At 47.3% G+C, this 23,094-nt stretch overlaps 1 protein-coding gene across 1 annotated transcript in view; it reads right to left on the minus strand.

Annotated features, from left to right (window-relative positions):
* Window positions 1–205: 205 nt before the first annotated feature.
* zgc:194209 (uncharacterized protein LOC570908 homolog) overlaps window positions 206–23,094 on the minus strand; it is a 39,194-nt gene continuing 16,305 nt past the window's right edge. The window contains exons 4-9 of the mRNA XM_056277941.1: window positions 15,237–15,338; window positions 14,967–15,119; window positions 13,053–13,168; window positions 10,768–10,928; window positions 9,161–9,356; window positions 206–999 (exon numbers count right to left, since the gene is read on the minus strand). Of these exons, the coding sequence (XP_056133916.1) occupies window positions 790–999; window positions 9,161–9,356; window positions 10,768–10,928; window positions 13,053–13,168; window positions 14,967–15,119; window positions 15,237–15,338 (938 nt within the window). The 3' untranslated portion in view covers window positions 206–789. The remainder of the gene's footprint in view (window positions 1,000–9,160; window positions 9,357–10,767; window positions 10,929–13,052; window positions 13,169–14,966; window positions 15,120–15,236; window positions 15,339–23,094) is intronic.

A 23,094-nucleotide genomic window follows, 5' to 3' on the forward strand; every position in this document is an offset into this window, starting at 1 on the left:
CTGTCTACCCCCCTTGTCATATTGTATGTATGTTTGTGTATATGTACGGACGGGTTGATGGTTAATTTCGCTGGCACTTGTGTCCAGTGACAATAAAGGTTACTTACTTACTTAATAACATTAATGAAATAATGAGCATTAATAGCACCACTGTTGAGAGCTGATATGGAACAAATGAAGAAAAAAAATGCGGAGAATGCATGACTACATGCAAAACCAAAGATAAACAACAGAGATGAACAGAGAGAGAGAGAAAAAAGCAGGACATTATTGCTCTGTGCTGACCAGTGTCTCAGTCCTCCATCACTCATGTCTCATTCCAGTCATCCAACTGGAAAGTTGACCATCCTAACACACATCCCTGCTGAATTCCACAATCATTGCTGGAAAATTGTTGTTTACTTTTCATCTGTTGACATGTTTCTATAATATCAGGTTACAGGTCGGCCTATTACTAAGACTGTCCTGTAACCTAAAGGTCACAAGGGTCATTACTTCAACAACCATCTCTCCTGCTAATGTGCCCTTGAGCAAGACATGACCGCCCCGGTCATTCCTTGTTAGTCACAGTGGGTAGAAGCGTCAACTAAAAGCCTCTGAAAGCGGAAAACGTACCAGGCTGCAAAATTTCCTAGTTAGTTATGTGTGAGCCACAGAAAAATGTACCGGTCCTAAAATGGAAAATAACTACACAATGTGTCGTTAAGCTACACACTAGCTGCTCAGTATTTGTGTTGTCCATCGTTTCTGGATTCAACGTGAGTGTTTCAAATGTCCCCCCCACCTCCGTCAGTCCTCCCATTCTTCCAACACAGGTAAGAAGGGCAGGTCAGTGCTGCCCAGGTAGGTTCTCCCTCGGTGCTGGAAGACGTCGCTGATGGCCCACGTAAGGCTGCCGTCGGGGTCATGGAGCGATCCCACCACCTCACCGTCATACCCCAGCTCCAGCACCAAAGCGTAGCGCGGCAGCAAGGCATTGTACCAGCTCAGAGGAATCACCTAGGACACAAAGTTATAGCGTTAAACAAAGTCATGTTAAGCTATCTAGTAAAACTATGTAAGGCTGTGTTGAAGTGGATATCTGCGATTTCAGTTTAGAACTTTCTACAATATTTGGTCAAACTCTTGCTACATGCCAACAGCTATCAAGTAGATGGACTGAGAAATAAAACCGGTCTCCATGGCCACCCTTGATGCTGTAAACTAGGGGTCTCAAACTCAAATTACCTGGGGGCCACTTGACAGGTCATCTTATGGAGGAGGGCTGGTGCAGTAGGGATGAAGAAAAAACTTCCGACTATATAACCTTCACATCATTTTTTATTATTTCACATTTTTTTCAGTTTTCACATAAATAGGTAATTATGTACATAGTGTGGCCTGGCCTAGGCCTACATATTTAGCCTACGTCTTGCCAGAAACATGGCACTTTGGGGGTCTGGGTGGTGTGGCGGTCTATTCCGTTGCCTGCTAGCGCAGGGATCGCCGGTCTGAATCCCTGTGTTACCTCCGGCTTGGTCGGGTGTCCCTACAGACACAACTGGCCGTGTCTGCAGATGGGAAGCCGGATGTGGGTGTGTGTCATGGTCGCTGCACTAGCACCTCCTCTGGTCAGTCAGGGTGCCTGTTCAGGGGGGAGGGGGAACTGGGGGGAATAGCATGATCCTCCCACACACTATGTCCCCCTGGTGAAACTCCTCAGTCAGGTGCAAAGAAGTGGCTGGCTGGTATCAGAGGAGGCATGTGTTAGTCTGCAGCCCTCCATGGATCAGCAGAGGAGGTGGAGCAGTGATCAGGACGGCTGGGAAGAGTGGGGTAATTGGCCGGGTACCGGGTAGAAAAAGGGGGGGAAATCCTGAAAACAAAACTGGCACTTCTTCTGCTGACACAAGTGAGGTATATTTGCCTTCAGGGACTGGGCAGTGGACACCCTGAAAACAGCCTGTAGATGTTCATTGGGCAGTCTGGACCTATGATTTGATTTATTAAAGTTCATAGTTGAGAGCAGTTTCTCACACAGATAAGTGGTGCCGAAAAGACACATGACCTGCCTGAACAGTTTGGATAACTGTGGGAATGTTTTGGGAAGCTCTCTTGAGAAACTGTCCAAGCATCTCCTGCTTTCCTTGTGCCTCTCTGAACTTTGCCTTGAGCTCAGTGTTGCACTGCAAGTCTGTGTGCTCCCTTTGAAATGTGCTTGGAGCACGGTCCACGTCAAAGAAGAAGGGGTCTGCAAATAACTGGAAAGTGGTGCTGTGAGTCTTAAAATCAGAAAAGTGATGCTCAAACTCCTGCTACAGATTGTCAATGGCAGTCACATACTCATCAGCATTGACTCTGGCACCATCATCAATAATTGACTGGCATGTTGGGAAGTGGACAAATCTTTTCTCTGTGAGCTGTTGAGTTTCACAGAGAAGGCTTTCACACTATCAAATGCTACAGTGATGACTTGGTCTGGCTCCTGCAGTCTTAAATTAAGAGTGTTAAAAGTGCCTGTGTGATATCAACTTAAGAAAGCTAAATGCATGAGCCATTTGAGATCACCAAGGTCAGTAGCATGTAACCTGCCTTCTTTCATGAATTCTCAGATCGTCTCCCTCAATTCAAAACACCTTTTCACGACGCTGCCCCTTCTCAACCAGCTCACTTCTGTCAAGTACAACACATCTCCATATGTTGCATCTATTTCTTCCAGAAACGCACAGAACCGATGGTGTTGTGAACCTTTTGAGCTGATGTCCATCCATCCATCCATTATCCAAGCTGCTAATCCCAATCGGGGTCGTGGGAAGCTGGAGCCTATCCCAGCAGTCATTGGGCGGCAGGTGGGGAGACACCCTGGACAGGCCGCCAGTCCATCACAGGGCCACATTCACACCTAGGGACGATTTAGTATGGCCGATTCACCTGACCTAAGTCTTTAGACTGAAACCGGAGCACCCGGAGGAAACCCACGCAGACATGGGGAGAACATGCAAACTCCACACAGAGGACGACCTGGGGACGACCCCCAAGGGGGGTCCCAAGTCCTACCCTGGGGCTCGAACCCAGGACCTTCTTGCTGTGAGGTGACCACACTCACCACTGTGCCACCATGCTGCCCTGAACGGCAACTTTTTCCTTGCAAATTAGACATATCGTGGACACATTAAATTCAGTGAAGAAATAGTTGCATGTCCATTTCTCCTGGAACTGTTGGTGCTCCTGGTCAACTTTTCTTTTGACTTTTGAAAGTGACTTTTTTACAAAACATCTGCAAGCAGTGACAACAATTTACGTTAGCAAGCTCACGTGAGATATTTCGCAGTGGGCTAGCCTACTGGGTGTTTATACTCGCGTTGCCAACCTACAGTGTGTATGTGTGTGTGCATGTGTGTGTGAGAGGGAGAGAGAGCTGCAAAACTGACATTAGGGTACATTATCTGCAGCTGGCTTCACAACTACCCACAACTGTGCGAATTCGCGTTTGCAGCGGCCTCACCCAGTACCGTCCATGCAGTGTCTTTGTCCATGTCTAAGTTTTGTCTTCGTTTGATGACTGGGAGAGCTGGCGCTGGATCGGCTGGGAGACCGGGGCAGGCTAAGCTAACTGCTAGCCCAGGCAGACCGGCAGTTCCGATAACACTGAGGGCGGTCTGGCAGTGGCCTCACCTGGCGTTGACTGTGGTGTTTTTGATGTCGCCGTGAGGAGTGCGAGGTTGTGCGTCGAGGTTGTCTGGTTGGGAGAGCTGGTGCTGGATCGGCTGGGAGAGCTTGGTGTGCTTTGTCCTGTGGGCCCAGGGACCACAGCCCTTGCATGGAGCTGTGCCTGAGGTGGAAACGCCGAGGGCAGTTTGACAGGACGCGGAAGAGGGGCGGGCTAAGCTAACTGCTAGCCCATGCAGACCGGCGGTTCCGACAGTCACCCTAGCTGGCGTTGTTCCCTTGGACAGTGATTTTTTTGTTTAGTTTGGATATATGTGTTAGATTGGATATGTGTGTTCTTGTAGTTTTGGTTGTGTTTTTGTCTTTGTGTTGTACTGCTGTGGGCTGGGGGAAACGGCATTTTGTTTCATTTCATGTACACAAGTGCATGAAATGAAATGACAAAGTGCTCCTGATTCCTGAACTCATCTTAACTGAGCACTTAGAACTAGAAACACAGAAACGTTAAAACAAAACAAAAAAATAAATAAATAATAAACGGTAAAGTAATATGCAAAATAGATATGTGGTCCGGATCTCTTAATAAATCTAAAACAGCACGGGCCACACAAAACTGCCTCGCAGGTCGGATGTAGCACATGGGCCGGTAGTTTGAGACCCCTGCTGTAAACAGAGACAAAGTATTTCCACCTCATCAGCCAATCAGGAGAGTTCTTTACAAGAACATCCTGCATCACTACACGTATGCAGCACCTGCAGGTACACTGGTCAGATATGAAAACCACATGCTGCCTAGAAAACACGTGAGACGTTCAGGAAATAATGTGTTGCTAAATCTGAGCCAGCAGCTCCATCTGTTGACTTCAGGACTGATTAACAAACTGGATACTGAACATGTACTTCTGGCTCTTGTTTTTGAATGGTACAGTGCAGTACATTCAATATTAAATATCTCCATTTCTAGGTTGAATTTTGAAAGGAAACTTGACCAAGTCATTTCTAATGTCACCGAAGAACGACATGAGTGCATTTTCTCCACAGCTGATTGTGCAACCAATTTTTTTTTCTTTTTAACCTTTGTACACTTCTTAAAACAGCTTAATATTAATACTTCTTCTTCTTTCAGCTTGTTCCCTGTTTTTCAGGGGTCGCCACAGCAGATTGTACGGTTTTCATCTATACCCTGTGAGGGCACAGTACCAATGGCGGCCGTCGTTAACCTGGGCCTCAGCCAATCCTGTATGGAGCCTCGACTGATCTGGTATGGTCTTGTCAATCAATCCACATAATGATTTGGCAAAATGTTATGTCGGATGCCCTCCCTGACACAACCACTAACCCTATGGACGATATTAATGTTAATTATTATAGTAGGAGGTCCTGGGTTCGAGCCCCGGGGTAGTCTAAGCTTGGTGGGTCGTCCCGGGTCGTCCTCTGTGTGGAGTTTGCATGTTCTCCCCCTGTCTGCGTGGGTTTCCTCCGATGGCCTGGCGGCCTGTCCAGGGTGTCTCCCCGCCTGCTGCCCAATGACTGCAGGGATAGGCTCCAGCATCCCCGCGACCCCGAGAGCAGGATATGTGGTTTGGATGAATAATGGATGAATAATAATAATTGATTCAATTAATTATATTTCTAATTAATTATATTAATAACACAGCACTTTATATATTGAAAATAGAATCATCATGACATGCCGGTATGATAGATAATGTCACTCATCTACCAGAGGTGATATTTTCCAGCAGATGTCCATGGTAAACTCTAAGCCCTGGTTTTCACTGGGACCCTGGCTTAGTAAAACACGTTCATGCTGTGGCTACGTGGACACACACCAACACTCACCAACACACACCAACACTCACCAACACACAACAACACACACCAAAACTCACCACCACACACCAACACTCACCAACACACAACAACACACACCAAAACTCACCACCACACACCAACACTCACCAACACACACCAACACACCAACATACCAACACTCACCAACACACCAACACTCACCAACATACACCAACACACACCAACACACCAACACTCACCAACACTCACCAACACACAGACACACACCAACACAAACTATTTCGAGCTTTCATCCAGACAAGTTTGTGCATAGAGGATGCTGCTTTTCAGCGAAGCCTAAGAAACATTCACCATGGTACATAAACACTGGAGCATGTGGAAGGAAAGCAGGCTTATCACCGATCCCAGAAACTCTTCATGTAAGTTTACCTGTTTCCAGCTAATCCCCAGTCCCACCCACCCACAACTCATACAATCCTGTCAGCCCACATAACAACTGACTCACACCACCAGTTAAATCCAGTGTGTGTGTGGGGGGGGGCAAAGAGAGAGAGAGCGAGAGGGAGAGAGAGAGGAAGGGAGAGAGAGGGAAGCAAACAGAGAGAGAGAGAGAGGGAAACAAAGAGAGAGGGAGGAAGAGAGAGGGAGAAGAGAGGGAAACAAAGAGGGGAGAGAGAGAGAGGGGAGAGAGAGGGAAACAAAGAGAGAGAGAGAAACAGAGAGGGAGGGAGAGAGAGAGAGAGAGGGAAACAAAGGGGGGGGTTAATGGCTGCCATCCAAACGTATTCATCCCTATGAATGTATTGGTAATAAGCGTTGGCCCTGTCATATCAGATTTCACACTATCTGGTCTCACTGCAGGTCTGGAATGAGGCCTGCTGCAGCTGGAAACTGGCTATAAAATCACCTGTTTATAGCTGCAGCACACACACACACACACACACACACACACACACACACACACACACACACACACACACACACACACACACACACACACACTCACACAAAACGTCATAAAATGCTGAAGGTGGAGTCCATGCAAGAAGAGAACCAGACTGACCGGCTTCTTATCTCATCCCCACAACCTGAGGGGAGATCCAGATCTCAGGCTTCTCTGGGGAAGCGACAGTCAGCAAAGTTTGTCTCGTACCTTTACCCAGCTCTACCAACCAATGGGGACAGACGGCACACTGTTAAATGTGTTTGAGTTTTAGGACGTGTCACCTGCCGCAGTGCTGTGGTGTGTCAGGACCGACGACACGCCTTCCTACTCGCCAGCCATGACAGCCGTGTTACGGTGACTAGAGGCAGGAATCAGGGCAAAGGACACGCAAAGAGGCAACACACACAAACAACGTGCATTGACCCACAATTGGGTTTTTTCAACGCCGTTAATTTTTACATTTCCTAGCCTGGCGGCCGTCCCGCCGTGGTGTCACGTGGTCCTGTTAATTCCAGCGAGACGACGAGTCCTGACCTCCGTTGCCTGTTGGGAATTGGCAGGCAAGATATCAGTGATGTCACTGAGTGTGATATGCCCCATCTTTTATTTTGGATCCCCCCCCCCTTTTCTCCCCAATTGTACCTGGCCAATGACCCCACTCTTCCGAACCGTCGCGGTCGTTGCTCCCCCTCTGCCGATCCGGGGACGGCTGCAGACTACAACATGCCTCCTCCAATACACGTGGAGTCGCCAGCCGCTTCTTTTCACCTGACAGTGAGGAGTTTCGCCAGGGGGACGTAGCACGTAGGAGGATCACGCTATCCCCCCCCCCCCAACAGGTGCCCTGACTGACCAGAGGAGGCGCTAGCGCAGTGACCAGGACACATACCCACATCCCGCTTCCCACCCGCAGACACGGCCAATTGTGTCTGTAGGGACGCCCAAGCAAGCCGGAGGTAACTAGAAAATATGGATACACTCGAGTATTGTGATATCATCTTTTGTGATACTGTATCGATTCTCAGAACCACTGTATCGATTTTTAATTGTTGACATGTAAAGGTTCATGACAAACATTTTGTGTTGTGTGTAACCCCACGACCACTAGATAGCAGTGTTGTAATCTATCTTCAGCCATTTAACTCTTCCACTCCAACCCAACAACGTAAACTGAGACAGGAAGTAGCATGAGCACAGAGAACACAGGCCTATGAAATCGCAATATATCGCCTTTCTTACAGCATCACAATATATCGTGATATGTTGAACCGTAACCCTGTATCGTGATACGTATCGTATCGCCAGATTCTCACCAACACACGGCTCTAGAGGTAACAGGGATTCGAACCAACAATCCCCATGTTGGTAGGCAACGGAATAGACCACTATGTTACCTTGATGCCCCAATACGCCCCATCTTGGACTGAATCAAAACACCTGCACAATCTGCCATAGGATGGGCCGATTCTTCAACGTCGGTTAAAACTTCCTGATGTGCACCCAGCCTACGAAAAACCCTTTTCACCACATCAAAACTACAGCAGCCGAAACAGACCCCTCCCCCTCTCTGGTAGTAAACAAACCATACAGGAATGTGCCCCAATCCGGGGTTCTCCAGCACTGCCAAAGAAGTAAATACTGCTTAAAATAACTGCATCCTATTTACAGGATGAAAAAAAGGGAGTGATCGGATCAAAGTGGGGTTTGGAAATAAAAGCAGGCATACAAAGTGTGAGATGTACAATTTCAAAGAATTTCTAAATTTCTTCCCTGTTCCTCTACATCTGAAGTGTTCTTTTTCAAACTGTTGCATCCATTCTGGAAAATATCAAGAAGTTACCACATGATGTTCATCATTCAACGTATGTATATTGGAGTAATCTGCTTACTACATCCATCCATCCATTATCCAAACCGCTTATCCTCCTCTCAGGGTCGCGGGGATGCTGGAGCCTATCCCAGCAGTCACTGGGCGGCAGGCGGGGAGACACCCTGGACAGGCCGCCAGGCCATCACAGGCCCCACAACCACACATTCACACCTAGGGACAATTTAGCATGGCCGAGTCACCTGACCTACATGTCTTTGGACTGTGGGAGGAAACCCACGCAGACACGGGGAGAACATGTAAACTCGAAACGGAGGACGACCCCCAAGGTTGGACTACCCCGGGGCTCGAACCCAGGACCTTCTTGCTGTGAGGCGACAGCGCTAACCACTGCGCCACCGTGCCGCCAAACGCCAATGCCAAGCAGCGTGCCGTGCTGCTTACTACAAGTGCTTACAACCTGGAGGAATTCACATCAGGTTTTTGAGTTTGTTTAAAGTCAAGCCTTTATAAACAGATACAGAAACTGGAGCAGAGCAGATAGGCAGTACTGCAATGAGCTTCAGCAAACAGAGTAAACCACAAGGATCAGTCTATAGTTCCTCATACTGCTCTTTTTTCATAATTGTGGTGTGATTTGATTTGATTTGATTTGATTTGATTGGCTGGTGCAAAACATTTTATGATATTACTTCCTGGAATGTTGCTCGCCCGTTGGGTTGGACTGGGTGATGGAATCACAGAAACTTGTCTGTTTTAGAGGAAGTTAAGGGGATTAGATTTTGATGTAAAATAAGTAAAAATTGAATTTCTATTATAAGATTTAATTTCACGTTGTCCTTAAAACATTTCTACAGATCTCTCAACAACTGCCTCTGGGCAGGGATGATTCTCAGTTTGTCTGCTGTAGAGATGGAACTGACCTTGGCCAAGAAGCGTTTGACGGCGGGGTACGGTGCGATCATATCCAGGAAGGGAGGCAGGACTTTCCAGAAACGGGTGGTGGTAATACCAACCAGGAAGGTTGCGTGGTCGCTGAGGCGGATGTTGTCTGGATAACCGATCATGTTGTCCAAGACGACTTCCTTGGTACCGGCCTTCGGACCCTTCAGCCAATACCTTAGTCAGACAGAGTAGAATAATGTGGTTGAGTAGAATAATGTGATTATGTCCAGAACATTACCGGGCTCATCTCATCTCACCATCAGCCGCTTCTCCGGGGTTGGGTGGCTAACAAGCACAAAACCAGAAGGGTTTGTTGTTCTACTGACTCACTGTTGTTTAGATGAGTGTGTCACCTTAAAGGCCTACATTCTGTCATACAATGAAAGGGTAGTGCAGGAAAGATTTCCTCAGCCAGTGTATGGATTTGAACCAGCAACACTTTAAAGTGCCAAACTCAATGGTTTCCACTGTCCATTAGATTACTATCTTTAGCGGGTTGACTATCTTTGATGCGTCTCTCTGGTTGGTCCACCAGAGAGGAAGTTCTGCGTGTCCTCTCTGATGGACCAACCAGTGCTGACGGAAGTGAAACACATCAGTTCCTACTTGCAGTTTGGGATTTATTTTTTCATGGGAGGGGTCCAGCTGACACCATTTCATAAATGCAAACACTTTGGGCGTCCAGGTGGCGTGGCGGTCTATTCCGCCGATTCGAACTCCTGTGTTACCTCCGGCTTGGTCGGGCGTCTCTACAGACACAATTGGTCATGTCTGCGGGTGGGAAGTGGGATGTGGATATGTGTCCTGATCGCTGCACTAGCGCCTCCTCTGGTGGGTCGGGGCGTCTGTTCGGGGGGGAGGGGGAACGGGGAGAAATAGTGTGATCCTCCCACGTGCTACGTCCCCCTGGTGAAACTCCTCAATGTCAGGTGAAAAGAAGCAGCTGGTGACTCCACATGTATTGGAGGGGGCATGTGGTTGTCTACAGCCCTCCCCGGATCGGCAGAAGGGGTGGAGCAGCGACCGGAACGGCTCGGAAGAGTGGGGTAATTAGCTGGATACAATTGAGGAGAAAAAGGGGGAAATAAATCCCCCTCCAAAAAAGTCATTACATTTATATAGCACTTTTCTAGACACACAAAGCGTCTCACATTGAAGGGGGCCAACTCATTTCAACCACCACCAATGTGTAGCACCACCTGGGTGATGCACGGCAGCCATTTTGTACCAGAATGCTCACCACACATCAGCTTGAGGTGGAGAGGGGGGGAATCACTGAGCCAATTACATGGGGGATGATTAGGTTTATATGAAAGGGTTTGAGACTGTTGTTGCTTTGGGTCCTGACTCCTGATTACTTCTTCTCAATCCTACTTGCTCAATGTTTACCACTGTAGTCAACAATAAGATAACTTTATACCTTGATGGCTTTTGGGCTGGTCAGTATAAATCACAAATTTATTTAAAGTACAGAATCAGAGGTGAAAAGTCATTCTGCATTATAACTTCACCTCTAACCCACCTCAAACCCTCTCCGAATGCATCATTACATCACATTGTGTGTTATAGTAATGGGGGTGTGTACCTCAGCAGGCGTCCGATACTGGTCTCTGCCAGCAGCAGGAAGTCTTCGTCAGGCGACAGCACGATGCCATTGGGCATGTAGAGGGAATCCAGCAGGACTTGCACACCACCAGACTGTGGATCGTAGGCTAGCAGTCGACCCAGGCTGTTCAGCTCTATAACCTGCAACATCACAGGGCTGGTGGAGCTGAACTTTACCCACCTGTCTCCAGTACACTCATTTCTCTTTGTGTCACACAGATTCACTGCTTCATCGTAGATGCTTTGCCAGGCCAAATCAGTTTATATCAACAGACACGGTTAATGCATATGAATTACTCAGACTGAGTAGATATAGGCCCTGTGATGGCCTGGCGGCCTGTCCAGGGTGTCTCCCTGCCTGCCGCCCTATGATTGCTGGGATAGGCTCCAGCAGTCATAGGGCGCTGCAACCCTGAGAGCAGGATAAGCGGTTTGGATAATGGATGGATGGAGTAGATATACCGTGTTGCTGATCCAGTGGTGGTCATGCACTTCCAGGTGATGCATTACATTAACACTGCAAATACTTTACATTGACTATACAATTGCAATTATGTTGTTTTAAACAACACTTCTAATGCTAACACTTATATTTTACTTACTTCTCTCCTGAAACTTTAATCCCAGATAAGAAGCAAGGGTTATGTTAGTGATAAAGGAGGCTATATCTTCCCACTCTGATTCCGGTGTGGGAAGATGGCGGCGAATTCATGTTTGCGGCGGCCTCACTGCGTACCGTCCATGCAGTGTCTTTGTCCACATCTGCGTCTAAGTTAGTCTTCGTTTGATGGCTGGGAGAGCTGGCGTTGGATCGGCTGGGAGAGCTTGGTCTGCAGCATCCTGTGGGCCCAGGGACCATGGCTCTGCCTAGAGCTGCACTCAAAGAGGAAACACCGAGGGTGGTCTGACAGGACGCTGAAGCGAGGCAGGCTAAGCTAACTGCTAACCCATGCAGACCAGCAGTTCCGATAACACCGAGGCTGGTCTGGCGGCGGCGACGAAGAGGAAACACCAAGGGCGGTCTGACAGGACGCTGAAGCAGGGCAGGCTAAGCTAACTGCTAACCCATGCAGACCAGCATTTCCAATAACACTGAGGGTGGTCTGGCAGCGGCTTCGCCTAGCATCAACTGTGTTTTTAGTGTCGACGTGTGGAGTGTGGGAAGGTGTGTTAAGGGTGTCTGGCTGGGAGAGCTGGCGTTGGATTGGCTGGGAGAGCTTGGTCTGTTGCATCCGGTGGGCCGAGCAACCACAGCCCTGCCTGGAGCTGTGCCCGAGGAGGAAACACCGACGGTGGTCTGTCAGGACGCTGAAGCGGGGCAGGCTAAGCTAACTGCTAGCCCATGCAGACCAGCAGTTCCGACAGTCATCCTGGCGTTCGCTCTCTTGGACAGTGAAAAAAATTTTTTTTTTTGATATGTTGGATGTATGTGTTCTTGTAGTCTGGATATGTGTTGTTGTCTTTGTGTTGCACTGCTGCGGGCTGGGGGAAACGATATTTCATGTCATTTCATGTACGCAAGTGCGTGAAATGAAACGACATATAAAGGTTCCTGGTTCCTGATATCAAGTCTGGGTAAATATCAGAGTTCTGTTTGTCTCAGTGAGTCTCCTTCTCAAAACACAAGTCTTCATAACATCACTTATCTTACCATTAAACCTTAAAAACTGAAGACTTTTGGTGTTTCATCCACCTTGAACAATGAAAAGAAACAGGTCGGGCGGCCTAAAAAAGGCTTTCCAAGAGCACTTGGCCTTTCTCTCTCCTCTGATCAGCGCCTGCCAGGAAAGAGCAGCACTTCGTCCAATGGAAAAGAGGGACGTCTAACAGGGACGTCTTTTTTTGTCCAAGATCAAATGAGTGACGAAACAGGACTGGAGACCATTTGCCAGGCACGGAGTTGCCAAGCAACTGAAGTCTCATGAAAAGGTTCCTGTGTGCCACCCCGCCACTCTCCTCCTCCTCCTCTTCATCCCCAAGATCCTGTCCCTTGTCTTTATTCTTCGACCATTCATGCGACTGTTCCCTGTGTCTTCTCTTCGTCGTGTCTCTGGGAGACTTCTTTTACTTAAACTCTCGTTCCCTCCTCCTCCTCCTCCTCCTCCTCCTCCCTCTCTTCCATCTCATCTCAACATGTTTCCTACATGATGCAGACAGTTTCAGTTCCAAACAAATATCAATCCTTCTCTCTATAATTTGTTCATCCCCCTTTCTTCTCTCTCTCTCTCGCTCTCTCTCTCACTCTCTCGCTCTCGTCCAGCTCACCTCCAGTTTGACGTGTCTTCGTCCCCAGCGGCTGGAGGAGTCGGTGAAATAGATCGTTCCAGTCTGGGCGGAGATCTCCAGGCCGTTCAGAAAGGCAAACGGAGTGCCTTCAGCTCCTGAGTACCACAGGAGACACGGTTACGGCAGGACAGCTGACAGACAGACGCTGCACTGTGTGTCGCTGGAACGCAAAACATGTGTTCTAACAAATTGGACACCATTCATGACACCTGCCAGTTGCACACACACACACACACACACACACACACACACACACACACACACACACACACACACACACACACACACACACACACACACACACACACACACAGTGTCCTACTTTCACCCATTTCAGTAAAACCTGTATTTGTGGCAAGGGGGATGGGGTAAAAGTGTTGATCAGGAGGCAAATCAGGACTGGTGTGGCTGATAATAACAGTAGACTACCCCCCGCTAATGTGTCATGTGAGCTGGAAAAGACGGCGGCGTCTGAAGGCCTTTCCACAACTACTTCGATCTGAGCAGATATTTCGAACCTTGGTGCATTTCCCAATTCAGGACAGTTTATTTGTGAGTACGGCCGCACTGTGGCGCAGTAGTTAGCGCGGTTGCCTCACAGCAAGAAGGTCCTGGGTTCGAGCCCCGGGGTAGTTCAGCCTTGGGGGGTCGTCCCGGGTCGTCCTCTGTGTGGAGTTTGCATGATCTTCCCGTGTCTGCATGGGTTTCCTCCGGGTGCTCCGGTTTCCTCCCACAGTCCCAAGACATGTAGGTCAGGTGAATCGGCCGTACTAAATTGTCCCTCAGTATAAATGTGTGTCTGTGTGTGTGTGTGTGTGTGTGTGCGTGTGTGTGTGTGTGGGCCCTGTGATGGATTGGCGGCCTGTCCAGGGTGTCTCCCCGCCTGCCAGCCAGTGACAGCTGGGATAGGCTCCAAGCATCCCCGCGACCCTGACAGCAGGATAAGCGGTTTGGATAATGGATATTTGTGAGTACATGAACATAGAAATTTGACAAGGGTGTGGACCAAAACTGAAAGGAGACCAATTCACGAGGGTGGTCTCGGTCCATTTCCAATCCAACTCTGGACTGGACCGGTTCCTTTGCAGTGAGAAAGCAATCCAACCTAATTCATGAACTCACTGTATGTTCTGCGATGTGGAGACAGCGCGTCTCCATGTAATGAAATGCAGCTGCACAACGGCGTTTCTGGGATGCTGGCGTGTTTCACAGTGGGACTGCTTGTGTAGAAGTCCTGGCATGGCAACCAGAGGACCACAGCAACGGTCTGACGCGGCTTACAAGAACGGACAGACTGCTTGTGTTTATCCCGGAAAACTGTCAAATTCCCACAACCAAAATTCCAACCAACCAGGATATAATGTGCTGGCACACCATTTACAAACGCTGGTTCCTGTAGAAACATGGAAGAGGAAAATTAAGGCGAACCCCTGGGTCGCCCCAATACTGCAACAGATTAGGCTGTGACTCAGAACAAAGCGAACAAGCAGCGGGTTCGAAAATGCCCGGAGACGTGTGTGACATTCTCAACCACTTAACTGAATGACAGGTAGCTGCTTTCATTCACCTGTTGTGTAGCTACCTGCTAGTACTGGCGGTACCTGAGGACCCGATTGAAAACCACTGGTCTTGGGGCATCTGGATAGCGTGGCGGTCTATTCCGTTGCCTACCAACACAGGGATCGCCGGTTCAAATCCCCATGTTACCTCCAGCTTGGGGAGAAAATGGGGGGGAAATCCAAAAAAAATTACACAATTTTCTTCCCTGGAGCTTCTGAAGCTCCTTTAGACTCCCACGCCTCCTCTGCGCCTCCCATGCCTCTTCTGCTACACTATTCGACAGCAGCTTTTACAGCAGTTAGAATCAGGTGACACCACACACGTACATCGTACCCTCTGAATTAGACAGTAGAAGAGTTTTCTCTCCAGTTTTGGGATTAACACTGTGTAGTCCTAGGTAGGAGTCGGCCACTATCAGCTGACCATGTCTGTCCATTCTCACGCCATGGGGACGTCCACACACGGGCTCATGGTCTGTACTGCTGCCTACGAGGAGAGACAAAGAGACATAGGACAGCATGACAAATCCGAAAGCTACGAAGAGGTAGGAATGGTGCACCAAATCAGCGAGCCAGCCCTGGTTCTCCACCCACATCCACCTACCACATTCAGGTAAATCCTGGCCCATCTGGGTGATGAAGGTCAGGCTGTCATCAGGAGCAATTCTCCACAGCTTCCCATCCACTGTACCTGTATACACGTTACCTGACCAGGGGACACAAACACCACGAACAAACAAAATTTAACATTACTGGGCATCCAAGTAGTGTGGCGGTCTATTTTGTTGCCTACCAACACGGGATCACCGGTTCGAATCCCCGTGTTACCTCTGGCTTGGTCCGGCATCCCTACAGACACAATTGGCCCTGTCTGCGGGTGGGCAGCCAGATGTGGGTATGTGTCCCAGTCGCTGCATTAGCGCCTCCTCTGGTTGGTCGGGGCACCTGTTCGTGGGGGAGGGGAACTGGGGGGAATAGTGTGAACCTCCCACGCGCTATGTCCCCCTGGTGAAACTCCTCACTGTCAAGTGAAAAGAAGCGGTTGGCGACTCCACGTGTATTGGGGGAGACGTGGCAGCCCTCCCCAGAGGGGGTGGAGCAGCGACCGGGACAGCTCGGAAGAGTGGGGTAATTGGCCAAGTGCAATTGGGAAGAAAAAGGGAAACCCCCCCCCCAAAAAAAATTCAACATTACTGTTAAAGTAGCTAGCTACCAGTGATTTTTATTAGGAAGACTTAGTTTATAATATTGGTCAAACTCTTTCTACATCCCAACAGCTATCAAGTAAGTAGGTGCACTGAGAAGTAAATCTGGTCTCAGTGGCCGACCCAGACGTTGTAAACTGAGACAGAACGTTGCATCCCTTTCTTATCAGCCAATCAGAGGAGTTCTTTGCAAGCCAACGTCTCCATTGGTCCGTACTTGCTGTCAATCAGTTTGTGCACTCAGGAAGCTTTTAGTCGGAAGTGAGGGGGCGGATTCTTTTGCAGGGTACAGCGAGCTCTTGCTAACTTCCACCCAGGAAGTTCTCTGTGGGACTGCTAGACAATGATCTGACCAACATAATATCTTAAAAACTAACAATCGTTTAGTCAACCCTTATTTACGATGTAATTATTTTACATTTTATTCTGCTTAAATGGTTTATGTTATGGTTACTTTACGTTTTATTCTGTTTAATTGATTTATTTTATCGTTATTTTCCATTTTATTCCGCTAACTGATTCATTTTAAGGTTATTTTACATTGTATTCTGCTTAATTAATTTATTTTTTGTCTTTTTTGTACGGTCTGTGTACATGTTTTACATCTCTTGTGGCGTCTGCTCATTGTTTTCATTCTAGATCAATATCGTGCAGTGGGGTCCATGGCTGGGTAGGCAGGGGACGGCAGGTTAGCGATGGGCCTCATCGTTGATACCGACACCGTAAGAACAGACTACGCGTAGTCCATGGGCCAGAGCCCAAAATTTCCTATTTCGGTACACTCAAGGTGGCAAAACTTACTTATAATTTTTGAAAGGATCCATGTCTGTAGATGATATTTTGGTATGATAACCATTCCTGAGTGGCAGCTGTATCACAGTTATCAGCTCATGAAGTTAACCACCCGCTAAGCTAAATTGCATTTTAGACGCTGGTGCATATCCTGGTTTAGCCTCATGGTCAGGACATTTTTCAATGTTCTATAATATTGTCTTTGGTATCATTTTAAAGGGGACCTTCTTAGCTTCCATTCAAGCCCTGTTGTGGATATTTCTCACAAATATAGAGGTCACTTGAGCTCTTCAACCCGTCAATAACACACATCTTTCTGCAATTTTCGCCTAAACTATATACTTTCTTTTAGCCCTGTGGCATCTAGGAATATCAGGGACACAAAACACAAAAACTGGAATACTCACAGGACTGTAAAGATTCAGGAAATGTATAATATACCCATACTATTTCATTGTGTGAGGTGATTGTGAACCTTAAATTAGAAGGGCATTATTACTAAGAAACTAACTAGACCAAAGCCAGTTAGTCCATGGGTCAGACCAGATATCGATATCACCCAAGGTGACACAACTTCACTGGTGCCATTTTATTTGGTACACTAACAGAAGTAAAATAATACATGATAACCTTTCCAAATGAGCAGCTATTTCATTTTTCTTTCAGGAAACCTGTTTCTGTGCCTCTCACGATTGTGTATTTGCCCAGATTTTTACAAATATAGCATTTCAACACCCCTGGTACTGATTAGCCTAGCTTAAACTCTGGGACAGTTCTTAGTTGGCCAACAACCAAGGATAACCAGTACTGTGTACTTCCATTCATTGTGCTAAGCTAGGCTAACGTGCAGCCAGATAGCTTTCTACTAAACACATATAGAGGAAACTGGTATCTATCTTCTTGTCTCACTCTGGAGAAGATTGTAAGCTAATTTCCCATAATGTTAGCATGTTCTTTTAATGTATATGTTAATATGATTAGTTAAAGTGGCTACGAGGAACTTTCATCTTGTGTTGATTTTAGCGGCCTCATGTGGACAAAATACAGCTGTTGCATAGCAACTAGGTAATGTATCTATTTGTGGCTATGTAAGATAAATAATGGTAATATGACGCTGGTGAAGCAAAGTAAACTTTGTTTTAGTAGTGTTCATACACCTAAGTTACATGTATTTGTTTGTATGTGGCAGGTGAAAACTGACTGAATATGGCCACTGCTGAACAAGCAAGTTTTTACCCAATACCAAAGCGCCCACGGGTGGAGTGCATTATCCACTGTTCTGATGATACAGATAAGCTGGTTTCACTACAAAGTGTCGACTCATGGAGAACTCTGCTCAGGGCAGCTCAGATACGAAATCATGCACCAGTTTTGAAACTGGCAAAAGACATTCCTGAGGGACAGATTCCAGCAATCTACTACCACAGAAAGTGTCGCAGTATCTTCACTATGAAGCAAATTCTTGATGGCCTCCTTGCAAAGGAAAAGAAAAGTTGTGTCTCTGCTGAAGAGAAACAATCTAAGAGAGTAGCTCGACATGCTCCAAGTACATCTAGGACTTATGATGCAGAGTGCATATTTTGTCAGAAAAACAGCAAATATTCCAAGAGACAGAATACGAGAGAAGTACTGGTGCAGTGTCGAGAACTGCGAGCTGATGCAAAGATCAGGAGTGCAGCCACAAAGAAAAGGGACAGCAGAATCCTTGCCATTGTGAGTAGAGACCTTGTAGCAGCTGAAGGGCACTACCACAGGTCATGCTATAGACTTTACACCAAAGAAGAGGTTTCCAAAGGAGAGGTTGCCAGCAATGAAGATGATGATGCTGCAGCCCAGTATGAAGCTGCTGTGAATAAGGCATACAATGAGCTGTTCCTCTTCATCAGGATGGAGCTTTTCGGCAATCCTCAAGTGATGACAATGACTGATCTCTCTTCTAGACTGGTAGCTTCAATGAACTCCCAAGGCATTGCCCAAGTCAAGGAATCAACCAAGAAGCACATAAGGCGAAACCTGGAGAGTGAGTTTGCTGGAGCCTTGCAGATATTCCCTGATGAGAAAGGAAAATTCCTCCTCTATCCCGATAACTTGTCCATGAGGGAACTTGCCAAAGAAAATCAGTCTCTCAAAAGGGAGCTGCAGACCCTGAAAAGTGTCAGTGAACAAGATGTTATAGCCAAAGCAGCCATCAAATTGAGAGCAGACATTAAAAGTCAAGATGTTCCTCAAACCTGGCCGCCTGAAGTCAAACCAGAAGCAGAATGTCCTACCATTCCAGAGTCGCTCATTATCTTCCTGTACTCTCTACTCACAGGCTCAAATGATCCTGATCATGCATCCCAGAGAGTACAGTGCCTTCTGCAGTCATTTGGCCATGACATAGTATATGCAGTGACATGTGGAAATACCAAGCCTTCCAAGCACATTGTTCTGCCATTCAGTGTGAAATCGTTGACAGGAAATGTAGAGTTGATAAACATCCTCAACCGACTTGGTCACAGTGTGTCCTATTCACAGATGGAAGAGATCAACACTGCCCTGTGTCTCCAGAAACTCTCATCATCAGGGAGTGGCATTGCCCTTCCAGCTAACATCCATCCTGGCATATTCACAACTTTAGCCTGGGACAATATCGACCGTCTTGAAGAAACTGTCAGTGGTGAGGGAACATCTCACAGAGTCAATGGGATTGCTGTGCAAGCAAAGCCAGTCAACCCACTTCCTGTCCAACCCATGCCCACTGTTCCCAAAACAAAGAAGAGAAGCATTGATGGACCCCCACCAATGTTACCAACTTACAATGCTGGACAACGGGTAGGGCCACCACAAAGCAAAAAGTCAGATGCCGATACTGCAGCCAATACTAAGCTTGCCAGAGAGAAAAACCCTCTTTGGGTCCTAGCACGCATGTCACAACAAGAAGAACAGTCAGTCAGCAGCTGGACAGGCTTCAACATCCTGACTCGAGGAGAGATGACAGTCATCCCCGACAATATAGGCTATCTGCCTACCATCAATGCTCCAGCGACACAAATGTCTACTGTCAACGAGGTGCTTAACCAGTCACTGAGCATCATGCAGTGCTTAGGCCTGAGGAAGATTGTCTGTGTCTTTGACCAAGCCCTGTATGCGAAGGCTGTCGAGATCACATGGAAACACCATGACAAGTTCCATGATATCATCGTTAGGCTTGGGGTATTCCACACCATCTGCACACTGCTGGCAATAATAGGAAAGCGTTTCCAAGATGCTGGACTCAAAGACCTCTGCATTGAGTCTGGCATGATTGCAGAAGGCTCAATTGCTGGTGTTATGGATGGCCGCAAGTACAACAGGGCAGTGCGACTACACAAGCTCCTGTATGAGGCTCTCATGCGACTGACCTTGAATGGTTTCCTGTCCTGGTTGGAAGAAACTCACAGGAATGACATGGTTCACCTGAATGAGACACTGAAGACCATTGACAGCCTTGGGAAAGAAGTCTCACAAAATGCTTTGAAGGAGGTCCTCGAGAACAGCTCTTGTACACGCATCATGGATCTATTTGAAGTCTACCGTGAGTTCCTTAGAGGTGGAAACGGCAGCCTCTCGAACTTCTGGATGTCCTATTTGGACATGGTTGAAATCTTGTTGGGGCTCATCCGAGCATCCAGAGAGGGAGACTGGATGCTACACTTGGCTAGCATTCGAGCAATGATCCCATGGTGCTTTGCTTATGACAGGATGAATTATGCACGCTACCTCCCCTACTACTACGCCCAGATGTCTGAGCTGCCCATCACACACCCAGATGTGTACACAGAATTCATGGAAGGAGGCTTCTCAGTCCAACTGGGCTCCACCAATCCCTTTGGCCGAATCCCTGTTGACCAAGCTATAGAAGAAACGGTGAACAAAGACACCCAAACAGCTGGAGGGACAAAGGGATTCAGCTTGAAGCCAGGAGCTGTGACCAAATATTATCTCACAGCTGAGTATAGAAGCATGTACCTCAGACAGCTGAGAGACCTGACAGGTCAAGGCAGGTGCAAATGGTCTCATCCAGATCTACAGAGTCCAAGGATCAAGAGAGATGAAGTAGATGTCCAGTCTCTCATGGACCTTATGGAGAATAACTGGCTCAATCCTATGTCCCCTGATGAGATTGATTTGGTTAGCCTCTCCGCTGGCAACATGGCTCCACCTGATGTGACCATAGATCTCTTGAGAGCTCTTGAGAAAGGAGAAGAGGCCTACCAAGCATTCCAGCAAACAAGGTTAGATGCAGACCCACCACCTGTGAAATTCCACGACAAGATGACCAAGCAAAGTCTGAAAACATTCTCCAATGTCAGCACAAAACAAGCTCATGGAAAGAAAGCACAGGATGTGGTTCTGAAGGCAGATAGAAACCTTTTCAGTCACATGATCCTGGTGGCTGAAAGCAGGAAGGTGAATCTGAAGGATGTCCTTGCCTACCCATTGGGCCCACTACCATGGGCACTGGCAAATGCTGATGGGTCCTTACGAAAAACAAACAAGGCTGCACTTGCCAGAGAGCTTGAAAAGAATGTATCTCCTGCAGAAGACATCCCAATCCCATCTACTTCCATCATTGATGGGATGAGCCTGGTCCAAAAAATGAATGGCAACAACAAAACCTTTGCACAGGTGGCAGAGTCAGCCTTGACCCAGGTCCTCCATGAGGGAGCACAGAGTGGGAGGATTGATGTTGTTTTTGATGTCTATCACCAGACTTCGATCAAAGATGCTGAACGACTGAACCGGGGTGGAGACATCACTCTCCAGTACAAGAATCTTGCAGGGGGACACCACGTCCAGCAGTGGAGAAAATTTCTGTGCAGTTCCTCCAACAAGACCAGTCTCATCAAGTTTCTGGTGGAAGAGTGGAAACTCCCACGACACAGAGCTATGCTGCATGGCAAGGTGTTGTACATGACCTGTGAGGAAACCTGCTACAAGTTGACAGAAGATGGGTGTGAGGAAGCAGCAGAACTGCACTCCACACATGAAGAAGCTGACACCCGTCTGCTCCTGCATGCATTGCATGCAGCAAATGCGGGCTCAAAGTCAGTTATCATCACAGCTGAGGACACTGATGTCATGGTGCTTTGTCTTGGCTTCCAGAAGGACATCACCTGTCCCATCTACCAGAAGTGTGGGACTCAGAACCGCACACGGTTTGTCGACATCACCAAACTGGCAAGTTCACTTGGAGACAGCATCTGTGACAGCCTAAGTGGCTTACATGCCTTCACAGGCTGCGACACTGTCAGTGCATTCGCTGGTCGAGGGAAGCTGAATGCCCTGAAGATAGTGAGAAAGCACACTTCCTGCCAAGAGACTTTTAGTCAACTGGGACAGACATGGAATGTGAGTGATGAGCTGTTCCAGAAAATTGAGCAGTTCACCTGTCGGATGTATGTTGCTAATAGCAGCACTGCTGAGGTGAACAAACTGCGTTACCAGCTCTTCTGCACCAAAAGGGGAGAGGTTGAGTCCAGCCAGCTGCCACCATGTAGAGACTGTCTCTTTATGCATGTTCAACGAGCCAACTATCAGGCAGCAATATGGAAGTGCTGTCTGCAGGCTAACCCTGTGGTGCCAAGCCCTACTGAGTATGGATGGACAGACGATGAAGGCAAGCTGGCCATTTACTGGATGCGCTCCCCACCTGCACCGGATGTGGTCTTGGAAATGCTAACATGCAAGTGTGTGCATTCATGCAAAATGCCAAGCTGCATGTGCCTGTCAAATGGACTTCCATGCACAGACATGTGCAGGTTACAGACCTGCAGTAACCAAAAACAGCAGGATGGTCCAGAACTGGACTTTGAACTTGGGGAGTCAGATGATGAGAGAAACGAGCAGTTTGATGAATGACAGTGTGATGATTCTGATGGTATTACTGTGGTAGTAGTCTATTGATTCACAGGATGTTGATTCTGGACTTGGTTACCCAGAGCTTGATAACAATAATGTAACCATATTCACATATACCCATTACCCTACCCATTACCATTACATATACCCACTAATGATATGGGATTACATGTATCATTGACTAAGTATATGTAAATGTCAATGTTGTTTAAAATATTAAAATAGTTTATTACCTCACTATGGTATTCCTTTTTATCATGTATTTTGATTGTGTATTTAAACAAATGTATAGAGACCAGTTTGTGACCTAACTGGCTTTGGTCTAGTTCTCACTTAAGGCTCACAATCACCTCACACAATGAAATAGTATGGGTATATTATACATTTTCTGAATCTTTACAGTCCTGTGAGTATTCCAGTTTTTGTGTTTTGTGTCCCTGATATTCCTAGATGCCACAGGGCTAAAAGAAAGTATATAGTTTAGGCGAAAATTGCAGAAAGATGTGTGTTATTGACGGGTTGAAGAGCTCAAGTGACCTCTATATTTGTGAGAAATATCCACAACAGGGCTTGAATGAAAGC

The sequence above is a fragment of the Lampris incognitus genome, chromosome 3 (assembly GCF_029633865.1).
Source record: "Lampris incognitus isolate fLamInc1 chromosome 3, fLamInc1.hap2, whole genome shotgun sequence".
Classification (NCBI taxonomy): Eukaryota; Metazoa; Chordata; class Actinopteri; order Lampriformes; family Lampridae; genus Lampris; species Lampris incognitus.